Here is a 17,581-nt window from a genome sequence, read left to right on the forward strand (position 1 = left end):
ACAGGTTGAAAGTGTCATCTGAGCCCTAGACTTGTAGGAAGGAGTTGAATTAGCCGAAGTTGTCCAAACCTCAGCACCTCCCTCTCCCCTTGCCTGCGCTGCAGTCTCAGCTGTACCAAGCTCAGGCAGAGACTTGAGGATAAAAGCTGTGAGCAAGGCTGGTCTGCAGCTGGTGGCAGCGGGGCTGGAAAAAGCAGGGTGCTGGGTTTCCTCCGCTGTAAGCAGTTGTGGGACGGGACGAGGCTTTGTGTCTTCTTCAGCTTTCCAAGACGGACATCCTCGGATGGGTTGTCCCTTGGAAAAATGAATCACCACTTCCAATTCCATTGCATTCCCAGTGCTTCTGGGAGAAACTGGGGAGGCCCCCCCTCCTTTCTGAATATATATCTGTTATATATTTAATATAACCCTCTTTGAGCAGCAGTCCTCAAACCAGGGTGCGCATGCTGTCTTCTGGAGGTGGTGGGGAGGGGAAAGCCCAGCCTAACGAGCCTAAAAGCCGCCCATCCTGCCCCATCTTGCTGATGAGTCCACGAGTGGCTCTGCTGGAGGTTGCCTGAAGCGAAACGGTCACGGCTTCATCCCCGAGCGACTCCCCCTCCCGCAGCCAGCTCTGCAGCAGGGCTTCACCCTGCCACGGGACCTCACGCTCCTCACCTAAGAAGGGCTTAGATCGAACGAAGCGTGCAAAGCACTTTCTGAAGAGCGCAACCCAGGAGCCGCGGGTTTCTGCCTTACCAAATGCATGAGGGTTTCATGCGGCAAACACGGGTAAACGCTGGGGAGTGGTGCAGCTGCAGGCGCTATCACAAGTCCATTTTTACCACGCTCGCAGCTTCCTGAAATAACCACCTTTTTTTTTTTTTTTTTTCCAAATTTCCAAAGCATCCTTTTCCCAGCAGATGCTAGAAGTGAAACCTGGGTGGAGAGGCTGGATTTGCCCACGCAGCGCTGGCTCTGGTCTCTGCTGTCACCCATGCAGCAAGCCCAAGAGCCAAACTGGGCTCCCTGGAGACCACCTTTCCCCCCACCCCAGCCAAAGCACGCAGAGCTTGCACCAAAGGCTCTGTGCTGGGCAAATGGCCCGCGGGAGGACATTCGAAATCAAGGGACCATGAGGTACAGGCCAACGCAGCATCCCCCCCAGCGCTGCTGACCCAAGGGCAGGTCCCTCCTGCGAGACAGGACTCTGAGCTGAGACACGAGGGTCTGACAGCCCCCGCAGCTTCCCTCCTGCAAGTCTCGACAGAAAAACAGAACAAGGAGGAAAGGCAAAAGGGACAAATGCTGAGCTTCCCCTCCTGGAGCGCTTAAAGGATAGGAAGCAAGAGCAGAGGCACAGTGGAGCCCAGGCTGGTGGGGTTTGGAATTGTGGGACCAGAAAGACCCCCAGAGCAAGGGGTCCGATGCCCAAACCCTCTTGCCGGTGCCTGGACTTGGGCTGCCTGGATCTGCTGGGATGGGAGGGCTTCTGGTGTCCGGTCAGCATTCGTGAAGAACAGCAGTCTGTTCACGCCGGTGAAGTTTTGAACACCAGTTTGTGCCTCAGCGCGACCTTAAAGCTCTCGGTGCCGCCAGCTCCCTAAGTGCGTTGCCTGCGGCTTCCCTTCAAAGAGAAATGAAGCCATCCCCAAATGTATACCCCGAGCACAGGGAGCCGAGGCTTCTCCGTGCTGCCCCTGGGATGCCCTGAGCCCACCTCGGGGTAAGGACCCCTTCTCCACCCTCACCTTGTTTTCCTCCTCCCCAGACAGCCGGCACAGGAGCTGGCAAAGCCAAGAAGGAACCGTCCCCGAGGGGAATTGGCTCATCACTATTTTCATCACGGGGCGAACAGGTGGGAAGGGTTTTTGGTGGCTGTCAAGTGGGGTCAGTTTGAAGCAATGACCAACAGGTGAAAATTCAAAGTGCTGTTCGTGGCGAGCGTGTCCCCTGCCCACCATGCAGCCAGCCATGGTCGCGGTGCTCTTCGCCGCGGGCCACCCAGCGCAGAGATTCATCCTACAGGGATGACGTATCTTTTTTTTTTCAAGCAACTGAAAATATGAAGAATGGGGACGAGGGCATGGAATCTTTCCATGCCCAAATTAGTACTGTCATACTCGTTATAGATTATACCAGTAATAGCTTGAATAATTTTGCAAGATTTCTTTTGAGGAGGAACTTGGGAAAAAAAAGCGTGCCAGGTCTGCAAGGGATCGTTTTAAGTAGAAGCCAGGTGTTTTGCATCGGCAAAAACTGCTTTATGATTGCGAAAAAATAAAATGACACCGCTATAAAGAATTCCTTTAAATGCCTTTCCCTTTTTAAAAGTGTTTTCTAACGTTGCTATTTTAAAAAGAATGAAGGCTGCCTGCTGGCTTCTGACCACCAGATGGCTGTGGTCCCTCGCACACTCAGCCTGAGCTCCACCAACCGCGGAGGACAACCTCCGTCAGCAGGCTATGCAACCACCCGTAACAAAACAAAACAAAGTTTTTCCTTATTCGAAGTATCATGCTGCAACCCAGCAGCATGGACACACACGGCGACGGCTCCAGAGCACGCATTCAAGCGTTGCGACTGCACGGGGGCCGGGAAGGAGCGTTTGCGCTGTGTCTAAGCATCCATTAATAACCACACTGGGAACAGGATCCTGACCTGGACGGATATTTTGCATGACCCAGAGCAGTTGTTTCTATGTCAGCTGAAGAAAGGCATAACTTCCTTGTACCGGGTCAGAGTTGTTCCACATCTCTAAAAATCAAATATATGCTAAAAGTTAATGAAAATTTCCATGATGTTTGGGTTGTGTGGTTCTCGGCATGCCAGCATCGCATTCGTAGAGGCAAAAAAATACATGCTTCTCTTTATCTACTAATAACCTTCAAATAGTATATCAACTTTTTTCTGAAGAGCGGTTGACAAAAATATCTCCTGATTTCCTGCAACATCATCTCACAGAAGTGTCCTGTGCTGGTATACTGGGAAGGCTGTTCTCCATCCCACAGGACTTTCATGTTGCTCTGCCATGTCAAAACTTCCTCAAAGCCTATTTTGGATAACAAAATTCCCCTTTCCTTCACAAAACAAGAATAAAGCCACTTCTTCCCTTTGTACCACTGTTAGTGGTGCTGCTTAGGGCAGATGGAGATGCTGGGAAGGGACGGACGGCGGGGACCCGGTGGGCAGCAGAGGGGGGGCTGTGAGGAAGGAAAACATTTCTGCAGGTAACTCATTTTTAACTGTGTGGGGGCATAAGCAAACGGAAGCACAAGAAGTGAGGAAAGAGACCAAAAAAAGGAAGGACGATAGGAAAACGTGCAAACACATGAGAGGAAAAGCAGGTGTCCCAGTGCTCGGGAGCAAGGAAACGGAGGTGGCTGGTGGTCACCGGTGCAACACGTGGCGTTGTACTGGCAGCCAGCCTGGGGTTTTTTTCTGTTTTTCCTGAAGATATTTCACAAACCACACAGACGGAGGTGAATTCTTGCACCAGGGTGATGCCAAGGTGGTCGGTAGCTGTGAGGAGATTTCTCTTTTGTTGACTTGCCTGCTCTCCCCCCGGCTTTCAGGGCACCCGGCTCCGCCGCGTGTTGGGCGAACAAGTGTCCCTGTTGCTTTGTGTCAGGGACTGATGAAACCTGGGCGAGGGAACGGGGACTCAGGGGCACGGGCTCACAAGCAAGAGCTTCCTCTTCCCCATCTGCCATCGTCCTTGCAAAATTTTCTGCGTGTGAGGGGAAGCGCAGCGGGTTCGGACTGTGTGAGCAGATTCGTTTCCCTTTCCCGGTGGGGTCACCAGCAGTCAGGGGGATGGAGATGGGTGAGAGGGGGACGGGATCGCTCCCCGTGAGTAGGAGAAGTTTGCTGCGGCGCTGTCTCCAGCAGCGTTTCTGCAGGGCTGGACCTTGGTCCTTGCGGGAAGCCCCTGGCCGGGGGGGACACGGGGATGTTTCATTCTGCACCAGCGAGGCTGGGGGCTCAGCCCTGGCGAGGAGACCCCAGGGGAGGTGGGCTCTGCAGCAGGGCTTTTCTCCAGGGGGGATCAGTAATTCCCTCCTGGCACAGAAAAGCCGCACGTGCCGGTCTCCAGACACTGCTTTCCTGGCTGATTTCGGCAAAAAAGCGTGGATCGGGCACAAGGTGAATTTGACGGTGGGGTAAGGCAAGGACATGGCTTTCCTGCGGCTTTAGGGGAGGCTCTTTCACCGGCATAGAGCAGCAGGAAAATCTGTGTTTAGAAAAATTGCTGTGAGGCACTTCAGTGGTATTTTTAGCTCCTTGACCAAAAAAAAAAAAAAAAAAAAAAAAAAAAAAAGGGGGGGGGCCTTAAATACCAGACTGGTCTCTCAGCGGGATATAGGTGACAATTTCTCTGAGCCCCTTTGCACAATTTAAGTCCAAATAGAAAAAAAAAAAAGAAAAAAAGCCAGGGTGTGGGTGATCTGCTGCCAGCAGTGACCCTCTGCCTGTCCCCACTTGCCTCCAGGCAGGGACGTGTTTTGTGCAGCGACTCACACCATCAACCACCAGCTCCGGCAGAGCGATAAGGGGGACGCTCACCCCATTCCAAGCACCTTTGGTCCCTCTTGCCTCTGCCAAGCCACACCTGGCGGCTGAAAGCTTTAATTCAAATCTCATGTTGCCCAGGTGCTCTTGTTAATGATTATTTAGCTGACGAGCTGCAGCCACAACCCTGAGGTCCTGCTGTGCTGGGCACTGTATAGGGGAAGGGGGGGAGTCTCTGCCATACAGAACCGACAGCTCCGGCTCCCTGGGGAGATCTCCCCAAAATGGGGGATTGCACTAGTGGCTGCAGTCTGTAAGTACCGTGGTACACGGGGGTCTCCAACACTGAGCTCACTCTGCCCCTAAATGAAGGGCTTTGAAGAAATATCTGCCCTTGCTAATCCTTCTTTGGCATATTTCTTTTTGCTGGCATGTAGCCGTCACCCTTTCAAAACAGACAGCAGCTCGGTGGGGTAAATATAGTCTTGCCTGCCTGCCCTGGAGCGATCTTTGGTAATGAGTGAAGAAAAAGGGAGCGGGGAGTTGCGGACACAAGCTCTGTCACAGACACCCAGTGTGGCCTTGGGTAAGTCACTTAAATTCGGCACGCCCCACATGCCAGCCTCTAAAATAAACTCATTCCCACACCCTGTATCTCCCGGATCTGGTGTTTTCCACCAGCACAGGTGAAGCTGGGTGCCCACGCAGCCCCCCGGAGAGCAGTGTTCCCCTGCCTTCATACCCCCTGTATGGAGCAGGGACCGTCCCCATCCCGGGACAGATGGTCCCACCATCCTCCACGTCCCCAGGTCAGTGAGGTGTGCAGCTTTCCCAGCCCAGCACACCAGTTTTTCCGACCTTTCCCAGCCCGCCTGGTGCAGCTGCAGAGGGCTGGAAAAACACAGCTGGATGGGGAAACATTTTGCGGCTGCCAGTGATGCCGTACGTCCCGCCGGGACACCCCGCTCTTGCGTGAGCCCCCAAAATCCCGCACCCTGCTAATGCTGGCTCATCCCTTCCCGAGCGTGGGTGTCCTGCTGAGTCAGGGTCAAGCCGGGACGGCACGTATTGCTGAGTCAAGGTTTCAAAAAAAGTTTCAGGCGGTGGCGGAGGGGCTCTTTTGCTGAGTCACGGCGCAGCAGGGTCGACGTGAGGCTGTTTATTAAGGGGTGGTTTCCTGCGCGCCGCCCTGAGATTGCAGCTGCTGCTTTTGGCCTCGGTCCTGCTTTTCAGGACAATCGGAGAAATCTCCAGAAACAGCCCCAGCTGCCCGCGACCCATGGGCTGCACAGCCCCGTGTAGGAGGGGGACACGTTGTGTCCCGTACCCCAGGGGCAGGGAACCACGCAGGGGTGGTTTGGAAACCTTGGGGGGGGGGGGGGGGGGGTTGTCTGGGTCTCACTCTCTTTGCAGAACTCGGTTTCCAGCTCCATCTCCTTCCCTCCCCTGAGAAAGGGCTGTGAGCTGTGGCACAAGGTCCTCATTGTTGTGTATGTGTGATTTTCAAATCCAGATTTTCACAGTTTGTCCTGTCTCGCACTCAGGGCACGCTTTGTTTTACATGGTTGTAGCACTGAAACAAAGGAGGAGGCACGGACTGAAACATTTGCACAAATGGGATTTTAACTCGCTAACTCTGCCCTACTCCCTTCCACGCCTCCCTTTTGCTCCCAAAATAAATGCCCAGCGGGACACGGGGCCGATCCCCACCAGCACCAAGACTCTAAGGAGCGTGGTCTGCTCTATGCACCCTCCCCCAAAATTTCAGCCCTGTGTACCCATAACCTGGAGACCTGCTTCACATTTTAGGTCACTGCCTGACCCTGGGTCTCTGGTCACAAAGCAGGCAAGTGCCTTGCAGGGTGCTTGCTCTGTTCTCGCTCCTCTCCCGCCTGTATCTTTGATCTACACTTGGATTGTTTGATGCTGACGGCATCGAGCACACTCAGTTCTGCCAGGGCCGGGCAATGTACCTTTTGATAAACACAGATTAACCCCCAGAATATCCCTGTATACTCCAGCACTGACTCCCTTCTTCAGCACGTCACTTTAAGCAGTTATCGCAACTTCTTTTTTTTTTTTTTTTTTTTTTCCCCCCTGCCATTACACAGCAAATCGTGGTTACTGAGTCAACTTTCGCGGCTGCATTTTGCTGTGTCATGGTCCAACCAACCCCATTAACCCCTCTGAGCTGGCAAAGGTTGGCTTTCACCGGGTGGTGCCTTCCCTGCCGAGCCGCCAGCAGCTGCCTGCCAGAGCCCAGTGTGGAAAAAAGCACTTCCCACACCAGTTCAGAAGAGCTGACTTCGCGCTCCATGACTGCCTGTGAAACCAGGCATTTCTGACCATAAATCTATTGGCAGAACGGGCTGTTAAGTGTTCTGAGAAAGGAGAAAGAGAGGAGAAAATCCCTCACTTCCCTATCCCTGATGAAAACACTGACTCCTCAATAACTTTCTGTTGTTAATCATTCATCTAACCCATTTCTTGATTAGGCATTTTCTCAGGGGCTGGGCTGTGCAGACGGAGGCATTTAAGCCCAGCAGGAACTGTTACAAATATCTTGCCTGAGGCTACTTGATTCATCTTTGCTAGAAATCTCCTGGGCAGTTTTAGCGGTGCCCGTGCACATCGCGCTCACGGCGAGTTCCTCTGGCATCACCCAGCCGCTGCTCGCTGGAAGAGCAGGAGACGACAGGACTTCTGGCAGGCACGGTGGAGACCAGAGGTCTGACACTTTGATGAGATCCCAGCGAAAATCTCCTAGTGACCTGGATGCGGGCTGGCTTTTGCTTTCCAGAGTGAGTTGCTCTGGGAGCCAGTTTGTTCCTTTTGCTAAATGCACGCACCTCCTTCCCCGTGCATCATCCTCAAGTGTTGACTTCCCAAGTTCTCTTCTAGGAAGAGATGGTCCCTCGCAGATCCCTGCCAGAACGTTGGCACACTCGGTGTCTTTAACCTCCCCACAGCACGTAGCAACAGCACAGCAGAAGCAATACAAAAGTCCTCCCCGCAGAGCACTGGATGGGGCCAGAAATGCCCCAGGCCAGGGACTGCAAAGATGATGACACCACACTTTCAGTTCTTCTTCCATCTTGCTGAAGGGCATTTGGACCTTTCCGGAGACCTAGGCCTGGTCTTACAGCTGCTCCATCCCAAGTAACCCTGACCAGCTAGAGATCAGACAGCATAAATCAGTTACGGGGCACGGCTTGCTTGCCTGCACCTATGGAAAAGCTCACAGCGGAGCTGAACTGCAGTAGGGACCTTCTCTCTTGTGACCAGCCCGGGAGAAGGTCAAGCCCCAAGATCCAGAAGGAGGTACATTGGCTCCATGTCCTGGGGCAGTGTGGTTACGAGCCCAGACTTCTTCCTGGGAAGAAGTATCCTACCTGGAATGGCAGCGACATGACTAGACACCCTCTCTCTCTTCCCCCAGTCTCACATCCACACCTACTGCAACCCTGGATGAAAAGGAAGGAGGAGGACCTTTTGGATGAATCCTTTAGAGTGCCTCCAAGCATGCAACCTCTTGGAAGAAGGCAGGCAGGGGACAAAAGCACTGGCCTGAAAGCTACCAGCAAGTCCCTGGGGAGGAACTGGGTGCATTACCAGAGCTGCAGAATGGAGGTGAAAGCAGAGGCAGGGCTTGAGGGTTGGATTTTTTTCATATTATTTCATAAAATGAATCATATTATTAATTTTCATATTCTCATATATTTCCTACTTCCCTCCACCAGAACTACAGGTCCAAACCGTGCTCCAGCTTCCCGTGTCAGAACAAGACTCACTGAAAAGGACAGAAAATGAGAGCTTTAAGGAGCGATGCCAGAAGGAAACGCTCATTTGGGGGCCATACCCGTGGCAAAATGGCATCAATGTTTTCAGGAAGGACTGGCCATGCAGCCCTACACTCCCCTGGGCTCCCCGCAGGAGCCCTTTCTCAGAGGACGTTTGGGGTTTTGTCACACTTACTTCAAAGATTCACACATCCTGAGATATATTTATTTTACTTTACAGAAAAACAAGCAAGCCAGCAGCAAGTTGTCTGCAATGGCATGGGGGTAAGAGTGGAACGTGACAGCTTTTGCTAGCATGCACTGTTGCTTTAAAAGACAAAAGCAAGGCAGGAAAAGTCTGGCTGAGTCAGGGTGGAAGCGCTGAGTAATCCTTCCTGAGTGCTGCACCGCACGCCAGATGTGTGCCCGAGTCAAAAAACAAGCATGGAAGCATATTTCCTCCAGGACATCTTTCTAACCTACAGCAACAAAGCCAGCTGTGGCCAGATGTAGGTGCAGCGACAGGGAGACACGTGGCTTGGATGGCAGCACCCACCAGAAAAACCCCACAGTGGACTCGCTCGAGGGGACAGACGGACAGAAGATGCCACGGTCCTTCCCCCTTCCTCCCCAGGCTCTGTCTCCCTACCACCCCACACACGACTGCACCACGGGGCTTTTTCACCCCCCCAGCAGCAGGGGAATGGTGGGTTTAAGTGCCTTGTTCTCCGAGTCGAGCACAAAACACGTGCTTTTCTAAAGTACGGCTGGCCAATGCATCATCCGTCCTGGCTAGCCCCGCTTCCAGCACAGCTACAGTTGGAAAAGAAGGGCCCCGCTTCATCTGCTGGCTGCCTCCTTGACCACTTCACCGGACAAAACAGCAGAGCAGCCAGCCACTGGCAGAAGCACCTTGTCCAACTCTCTTTTCCCAAATTGGAGAAATTACTTGCTTTTGAAAGTCTCTGCAGTCTTCCTCGGTTTCCCCCAAGTCCTGGATCACATCTTTTCAGTCCACCAGCTACCCTAGCCTTCTGGGCATTTAAGAGATGGAGTGCTATTCTCCTAACTTGCCCTGCACACAGCTGTGGTAACAGCAGGGGCCACACAAATCAGTATTTTTTCCATGCATAAAGGAGTGTGGAAAAGATTCCCGGTGCAGGCACGCTTGTGCTGGCTCTATGCAAAGAGACAGGGTTTATTCCCCACTGCCCAGCACCGTGCCAGGGCACTCCTGGCACTTGCAGACCAGAGCTGGTGCATGCATGGACCACAGCAGCCAGATTACCCCCGGAGACTGGGACCGGTACATCCCCCAGGGTCCCTGCTGTGGTCCCTGCTATGAAGGGGGTACGCTCGTTACCTGTAGTGCCGAGCTCCCCATCCCGTGGCCCGCAAGGACCGCGTTAACCTGAAAGACTCCCTGAAGACACGCACAGTCACGGGAAAGAAAACGTTAATATCTGAGCCGTGCTGGAGCAGATGAGGGCAGGTGCTGTATTAGCTCCCCAGGCAGGGTGCAGCAGGGAAACAGGCTGGGGTGTAAGAAGAGGAGGTTGCCCACCCTGCCCCAGGCACTAGCCCTGTAAATCCACCTCTCCTTCTCCAACCCCGCTGCCCACCTCTTGCAGCATCTGGGCTCTGCCTGCCACGGGCACTGCGCCGAAAGGGTTACGGAACCAGGCAGCCTTGAAGGAGAAGTCGGTGGACATCCTCTTGTTTGTGCTTAGTAATCAAGACGTATCAGGTGGCTTCTTTCTGGACCCTTGGGGCTGCAGGCGAGGAGAGGGCGACAGCCGTGCTGGGAAGGGAAGTGCGGTGGTGTTGCAAGAAGTTTGTGCTCACACTGAGGTCAGCAGTTTGGCTGCTCACGTGGCCTGGCAGTATAAAGCTGGAGCGGGAGCTGGGCTGCCCAGCTCAAGAGCTTCACCGTACTGGGAGCAGAAGGGAAGGAGGAAAGCACGAGCAAGCAAAAACAACAGGGAAGCGGAGGAGTGAAACGACGGGGAGAGACATGGAAACTTCCCAGACACACAGCTCCGAAAGGTGAGAGCGGGATGGGAACGAGAGGGAATTTTTTTTTTTTTTTTGCCAGAAGAGTATTGTGTTTCTCCCCTTGCTTTTAGGCGTGCTGTTCCTGTTTCTGCTCTGCAGGGAACGGCATGCTCCCGCTCTCACCTCTGGATGGAGTCTGTCAGTCTTCCTCGCTCGGGACAGCGTTTGGGATGCTAGTGCTCCCCACTTCCCACCTGTGGCTTTCGGGAATGCTCTGCTCCTTTTCCTGCCATCCCAGGCTCCCCCTTTTTTCCTAGAGAGCCAAGATCTGTTTTGCCAGAGGAGAGCGACAGCACTGACATCTGTTTTGCTGCTTTTCCCCTGCAGGTCCAAGGACCTGTCAGAATTGATGAAGGAAGCTACCAAGGAGGTGCACGAGCAGGCGGAGAACACGCCGTTCATGAGGAATTTCCAGAAGGGGCAGGTGTCACTCCACGAGTTTAAGGTATTTCATAGCAGCGTTGCTCGGGGATGGGATTTCCTCAGCGGGAAATACACTATTAGATCAGACAGGCTGCACAGGGACTAAAGCAGGGAGGATGGGGATGGCACAAGGAAGGAGTTTTGCATTACAGCTGTCTGGTGTCAGCATCTCCTCTGCAAAACATCCTCCTCATCAAACTCCAGCACCTTAAGATCTTTCCGGCCCCTCTTGCAAAAGGCAGGGCAGGACTGTGCATATCACCATGGGCAGCCAAGTTGAAACAGGATAAAAAGACTAAGAGTGTGATGGGATTAATGCAGTTGCTTTTCTCTTTCCTCATAAATGTCTGCATGTTAATTATTGGCAATGATAGCTAATGGGGATACGACTATGTGCAGATACTCGAGTGGCTGAAACGCCAAAAAGAGGGAGAATACTAAATTTACAACACTTTAAGCAGCTACAGCTAGAAATAATGATGGAATAGTGAGAAAATGAGGATGTGGGATCATCTCTGGGACTGAACTTTGCAGTGCTTCTGTTGTCACTTGGGTTATACCAGAGCCGAGATCGTGAACAATAATAACTCAAAGGCAGACTGAGCTTGAGCAAGCCATGTCTGCCACTAACAGGCAGGAGCCTGTTGCTTAAGATAAAAGAGAAACATTTGCAGACATTAGTCTGTACCTAACCTGGCTAGATACGTGATTCCTGGGATCTGAGCCACATAACAACGCCATGAGCAAAAACAAAGCACACACCTGGGCCAGAAATTCCTGGGAGGCTATAGGATGTGACGTGTGGGCTTGCAAATAACAGCTAGTGATCCAACCTGTGGTTTAATTACTTTGTTGTTGAATTGTTCCTTGGCAAATAAATCCACAAGAGTAGGAAAAAGACTACTTATTTCTGACAGGTCACATTCAGGATATTTAGCCAAGCATAAATTTAATCTCAGGTGCTGACTTCCTGGTGTTAGAAATGCAGCATTGGTTAGGCAGTGAACTTTGAGACAGGCTGGCAATAACGTAAAAAGTCAGGCCTTCAGGAATACAGCTCACTTTCTTAGAAGACATTTACATGTCGTCAGGGGGACTGAGATGTGACGTGGGTTTTAAAATAATGACAGTTTTAAAAAGCCACATTTCCCATTAAACCACTACCTGCCTCTGAAAACATCCAGTCAAGTTATATTTTCTTCATTTGTTAGGCAACGTTCCCATATTTTGTTCCTTTTCCAGTAAGCTGGATAACGTGGTACTGTTTAAAAACCTCTTTTTTTGTTTACTCTCTTGGCAAACGTATGTATGTGTCCTGACACTTGACTCCCCAGAATCTGAGTATTTGTCTCCACAACCAAGCCACTGCCCATGTGCTTATCAAAGTCCTATTTGCTGGCAGAGTGGGGAAAAGTTGAAACAGCACCTCTTTTACTGCAGAACTGATTGCTTTGTGGGAGAGTAAACTGCTTTCTCTCCTGTCATCAGCGTAATCCCCCCCCTCTCCAAACCTGACTCACCTGTACTGCAATACCTTCATGTTTTACCCTTTGCTGTTGATAAGGGATTCCAGTGTAAGGAAGGGGTGGGGTAGTTGTAAATATCAATACAGCCTCTGAAAACAGAATGCCCGGGGAAAGAAAGAACACAGCTAGATTGTCTTACGCCACGTGGAAAAGCTGGCAGATAGAAGAAAGTATCGCGTAAGCTGGGAAAAACAACAATAACAATGGTTTCAAAATAGAGAGGAGAACACACATCCTCGCAGTTCTCCTTCACAAAGGCATCTTTTAGAGGCAGGCTGTGCTTCCCAGCCCCCTTTTATCTTGTCTCCTCGAGGCAACGAAGGAGGCAACCCCACTTGCAAGTCTGAATGAGGACAGCGGTGGTGCCTCAGTTCCCAGGATGGTGGGATGCCAACAGGATGAATATGTTGAAAAATAAACAGGGTGTGTCATCGTCTCACAAGGCCCCACAAAGGGAAGCCACATGTCGAAGCATTCAGATTTGAACAATGCACCAGAAAACATACCTTTGGGAATACCCTCTCTATTGACCGAGGGAATGAGGAGAATAGACCAGGCATGATTTAATAGGGCTTCAGTTTCCATTACATCAAGCTGCAAGACCTTTAACTTGAAGGTGAAGGCAGCTGCTTTTAAGGGCAGGTAAGACCAACATCTGCTGGAAAGGGCTTAGATCTTACCTGATGCTGCCTCAAGCAGAAGAGGAAGGGCTAAACTGTGTCTCACTGCGCCTTGCGACTCTGTTTTCCACATGGGAAACCTGCAACATCACAGATGTGCGTGAGTCACACTGGGTGTGCCCATGAGTAACTTTTTTCATTAGTAGGATTTGTCCCCCAAACCCAAAGCAGACAGACAGATGCACCTGTAGCTCATCCTCTTCCTTCTCTTTCAGCTGGTTACGGCATCCTTGTACTTCATCTACTCTGCTCTGGAAGAAGAGATTGAACGTAACAAGGACAACCCAGTTTATGCCCCTGTGTATTTTCCGGCGGAGCTGCACCGGAAAGCTGCCCTGGAGGAAGACTTGGAGTACTTCTACGGCAGCAACTGGAGGGCAGAGATCCCATGTCCTGAGGCTACTCAGAAATATGTTGAGAGGCTCCACTACGTAGGCAAGAACCAGCCAGAGCTCCTGGTGGCCCATGCCTACACTCGCTATTTGGGAGACCTGTCTGGAGGACAGGTGCTGAAGAAAATTGCCCAAAAGGCCCTCCAGCTGCCCGCCACTGGAGAAGGGCTGGCTTTCTTCACCTTCGATGGAGTCTCCAACGCCACCAAGTTCAAGCAGCTCTATCGCTCCCGCATGAATGCCCTCGAGATGGATCTTGCCACTAAGAAAAGAGTCTTGGAGGAGGCCAAGAAAGCATTCCTGCTAAATATACAGGTAACAACCAGACAGCCCTGCCTGTCCACACCCTCTCTGAAACAAGATAATACCTACAGGGCAAAAGCAAAGCTGGTATTTCTGCCGTGGAGTTTACGGGAAGTTGTGGATTAGGGCAAGCCAGTCAGAGTTGGATGGCTACACTTGTCCAAACTGGGAGCCTGGTAAAAGGCTGGTCTCTGAAAAGCTCTTCTCCCTCCCTTAGGGTTTGAATTCAGTCTCTTCCATGTGGCATTATTCAGATATGAATGAGGGCTTATACTGGGAGTGGGGATCACCACCGATCTGTCCTACCTCTATAGTACAGCTCCACAGGTCCTCTGTGGATGCTGACTAGATGCACAGGTACCTTGCTTTCCTTACCATCAGAAGATGGGCAATAGCCTTCTCCTGAGCTGGAAGCTTCAGGGAGAACCTGTAACGTGAACAAGGAGTTCGAAAGACATGCTCTTGACCCCACAGGCAGATTATGTTCCATGCAAAAAGTGCCAGGAGACATACTGAAGGCTTGTGTCTTCCTCTCGTTCTTAAAGTGCCTAGGGCAGGGGCAAGGGGTCTAGTGAAAGAAAAAGAGGAGGCCACATAATGAGACAGTGTTCCCTCTTCTCAGGTGTTTGAGGCGCTGCAGGAGCTGGTGTCTAAGGGCCAGGAGAATGGTCGCACTGTGCAGCCGAAGGCAGAGCTTCGCACAAGGAACGTTAACAAATCACATGAGCAAGGTAAGACACTTCTAAGGGCAGGTGTTTAACATTGCCCCTTGTGGGTTTGTTCTCCTCCCTTCCTCTGTTCTTGTTTGTAAAAGCCACCGAGAAATAAGCATGAGATGCTTGCCCCATCTCGTCTCCAGCCATCAGTAGGTCGTGCAAGGAGAGGCACCGGTGTGTGCAAAGCCTCTTCTAGACATGACAGAGCGAGGATGACACATGTGGGCTCCCCAGAAATAGCATCAGTGAGGGACCTTTACAAGAAGAGACTCCCCTCTCCTCCTTTTAGGTTTTAACAGGTGTAAGGTTCATTTGCCACATGAGTTTTGACCACAGGGAAAAGTTGCCTTGAGTTCACAGAAGGAAAGGCGGCAATTTTGGGCCCAGCAGTTCAGCCGTGGTGCTGTGATGCTGACAGGAGGTTCTTCCAGACACAGAGTCTTATCCAACAACCTGTCCTATTGGACTAAGTCTCCCTCTGGTCATTTTCCTGCCTTCCAGAAGTATTTACTGAAAACACTCCTGAAAGTGTGCTGGGTTGATGGTGAGCATTGTTCTGGATGGTGAAATGTAACCAGCTGGGAAGTGAGGATGTACAGGTTGCCCATCAGTTTTGCAAAACTGAAAAATCTCCACTACTGGCAAGCGCTGATCCCAAACTGGGCAAAGCCCGAACAGCGGCTGCAAGCAGAGCAATCCCTTTTCATGGAGTCAGGCTTGTAACTGAGTGAGGAGCAGGCTCAGATGTTTACAGAGGAGAGTGGTTTCCCTGATAATGTGTGATTCAAATAAAAAAGCCCTTATGAACTACCTATTCTGATGCTAAAAGGGAGATTTTTCAGTGCATACTGGGTTGAACCACAGTTTTCCTGTGGCAAAGAATAAAAAGCAAACCTTGTCTTGTGCATCTCTATACAATGAAGCTTAAAGCAGCTTCTCTGGGAAAGGCATTAAAAGTTCTCTGTGAAACTTTGCTGCTCCTTTCCCAATGTACTCTAAATTAAAGTAGGATTTTCTGAAAAGTTTGGTGTTGGATGAGGAATCCCGTCCTGAAGTCGTACTGGGAAAATTATTTGTCTGGAGTGCTAAGGACTACCTGTTTAAGGTCATTAGATGCCTAACCAATTAAATCAATGAGAAGTAGGAGACAAAATGCCTTTTAAAATTCTGGCTTAAGTATTTGGCTGTCTTCTGCACACATCAGAGGTTTGATGGAGCTGGACAGTGCATTTATAAGCCTGTAAGGAGACAAGGGAAGAGGTCGTGAGCCTTTGAGATTCCCAGGTCAAGTCTGCTGCTTCCCTTCTTCACCTACCCCAGGAGAGCAAAACCTGCTGCCACTGTTTCCCCCCAGCCCAAATGGGCTCTGGGCTTCCTCCTTCTCCCCTTGACCACTCCAGCAAGGTCTGCTCTGGGACTGGGGAGAGCAAGTGTGGCAGCTTCTTGCCTCAACCTCTTCTCACCTGCCTTTTTTTTTTTCACCATATTTGATCTAGGTCCAGCACCTGGGCAAGAAAGTAAGAAGACAAACAGGAGACCCACAGACATGATGCCCATCACTCGCCTGGTGCGGTGGATCCTGGCGCTCAGCTTCCTAGCCACGACAGTTGCCCTGGGCTTATTTGCCATGTGAAAGAGCAGGACCTTCACCTTCTCTTCATGCCTTCCCTCACCCTGAACTAATCCACCTTCCCAGTCCTTATGAGAGAAATTCCCCCCGACTGAGTACTGTGATCTTGGCTCTGCCACTAATATTAGGAGACTTTTCTCCCCAGAAATCAAAGAGCGTGCTAAGGGGGTTCAGGCAAAGTCTCTCCCGTGCTTGGTGTGAGCTCTTCTCAGAGACTAACTTTATCACCAAAAACTAAGGGTAGAAAAGGCTAAAAACAACGGCCAGGAATTGTCATTGCTTTACAGACTGCCTGCAAAAACCCTACAGGATCAGAAATGCAGCTTTGACATCTGTCTCTTCTCAGAAATATAAAGCTCCCCGGAGCTCCGTTTGCTCAATTTTTTATACTGCTAGATAATACTGTGATCACTTTTTCTGTGGAGCCATGTGGCTCCTGTGGGTTATAGACTGTTTTATATGACACTAGTAGGTCTTTGTTAATTCTTTTTCCAATCATTTTTGTTTTTTAAAAAGCAGAAGACGGTTGTTGAAGATCAGTGTCATTCTCTTGTCTGGTTATATAATTTATATACATAATAAACTTCAATGTAATGTCTTCAGGCCTGGTGTTTCCTATTATTAAAGCCTTGCCTGGGGAGAAAGGAGGTGTCTTTCTTCCTCCCAGTTTTATGTCTTTTGGACCTGCTGCCTTCACAGACATGTCAATAGATGAAAGTGGGAGCTATCATCAGAGCCAGACTCTGCTCCCACTCAGTGCTAACAATAACCTGTTACAGGCTGGGGCAGGTTTCTTCAGCTCCTACATACCGGTCTCTATTTCTAGAAATGACATGAAATTCTGTGAGCGTACAAAGTATTTTTTAGGGGTGGAAGCTGTACGTAAGAACTGGTTGTTATACTATTAAAAGCAAAAGGTGACAGGACCCTCATCTGGTTGAAACCAGGATAGCTCTCCCTGACCACTACCAGTAAGGGCTCGGTTAGCAGACTGCCTTTGCGAGAACTTCAGCATGAATCAGAAAAGCAAGTATGTTTTCACCACCCAGAAATGAAATGCACACTAGGTTTTGATCCTATGAGGCAGCTAAATGGGAGACATGAAGCATGCAACTGCATGCTCTCACCAAGGTAACAAACTAAGCCAACTTACTCCCAGGGCTCGGCAGGCACATGGCATTGCTAAAGACACACCAAACGCACGGCGCTGCCGAAGCAGCCCATACACGCAGCTTTCTTTCCTCCCCTTTTGCTGAGGCAGATCTGGAGATCTGGCTTTGTGGCCAGCCACTGTTATGGCCATAGGCCCTATCTGCTTCAGAGGGTCTTCTAACACAGGAGTCACTGCAGGAGAGGCTGCAGTTCAGGGATGGCACAGCAGGTACCGACAAGGCCATTATCTATCACCTCTGACTCCCTTCCTCTCTTTCTACCAGAAAGCCTCTGTGATCAACCTGTCTCCACGATGCTGCCTGTTCTGGCTGTGACCTTAATCCCAAAGACACGCTTTCCTACTGATCTGTTTTAATGACCGGCACTGAGCCTTGCTCAACGAGCAAGAATCAGAAGGCAGGTCCTGCTGAGAA

General features: G+C 50.9%; 1 protein-coding gene and 1 long non-coding RNA gene across 3 annotated transcripts in view; one reads left to right on the forward strand and one right to left on the reverse strand.

The window, feature by feature from the left end:
• Window positions 1-152: 152 nt before the first annotated feature.
• Window positions 153-10,070, reverse strand: LOC126048125 (uncharacterized). The gene is made up of 2 exons (XR_007508796.1): window positions 9,893-10,070; window positions 153-8,281 (listed from the first exon to the last, which is right to left on the reverse strand). It is a non-coding gene; the product is annotated as an uncharacterized LOC126048125 (long non-coding RNA).
• A 95-nt stretch (window positions 10,071-10,165) lies between these two features.
• The window catches only part of HMOX1 (heme oxygenase 1), a 43,565-nt gene continuing 36,149 nt past the window's right edge, over window positions 10,166-17,581 (forward strand). Inside the window, exons 1-5 of one of the 2 annotated variants that reach the window (XM_049822702.1) lie at window positions 10,166-10,316; window positions 10,653-10,770; window positions 13,170-13,661; window positions 14,272-14,380; window positions 15,862-16,593. In XM_049822702.1, the coding sequence (XP_049678659.1) occupies window positions 10,285-10,316; window positions 10,653-10,770; window positions 13,170-13,661; window positions 14,272-14,380; window positions 15,862-15,998 (888 nt within the window). In that variant the 5' untranslated portion in view covers window positions 10,166-10,284 and the 3' untranslated portion in view covers window positions 15,999-16,593. Of the gene's footprint in view, window positions 10,317-10,652; window positions 10,771-13,169; window positions 13,662-14,271; window positions 14,381-15,861; window positions 16,594-17,581 lie in introns of those variants that run through there. The other variant, XR_007508795.1, reaches the window with a different exon arrangement.

The sequence above is a fragment of the Accipiter gentilis genome, chromosome 18 (assembly GCF_929443795.1).
Source record: "Accipiter gentilis chromosome 18, bAccGen1.1, whole genome shotgun sequence".
NCBI lineage: Eukaryota > Metazoa > Chordata > Aves > Accipitriformes > Accipitridae > Astur > Astur gentilis.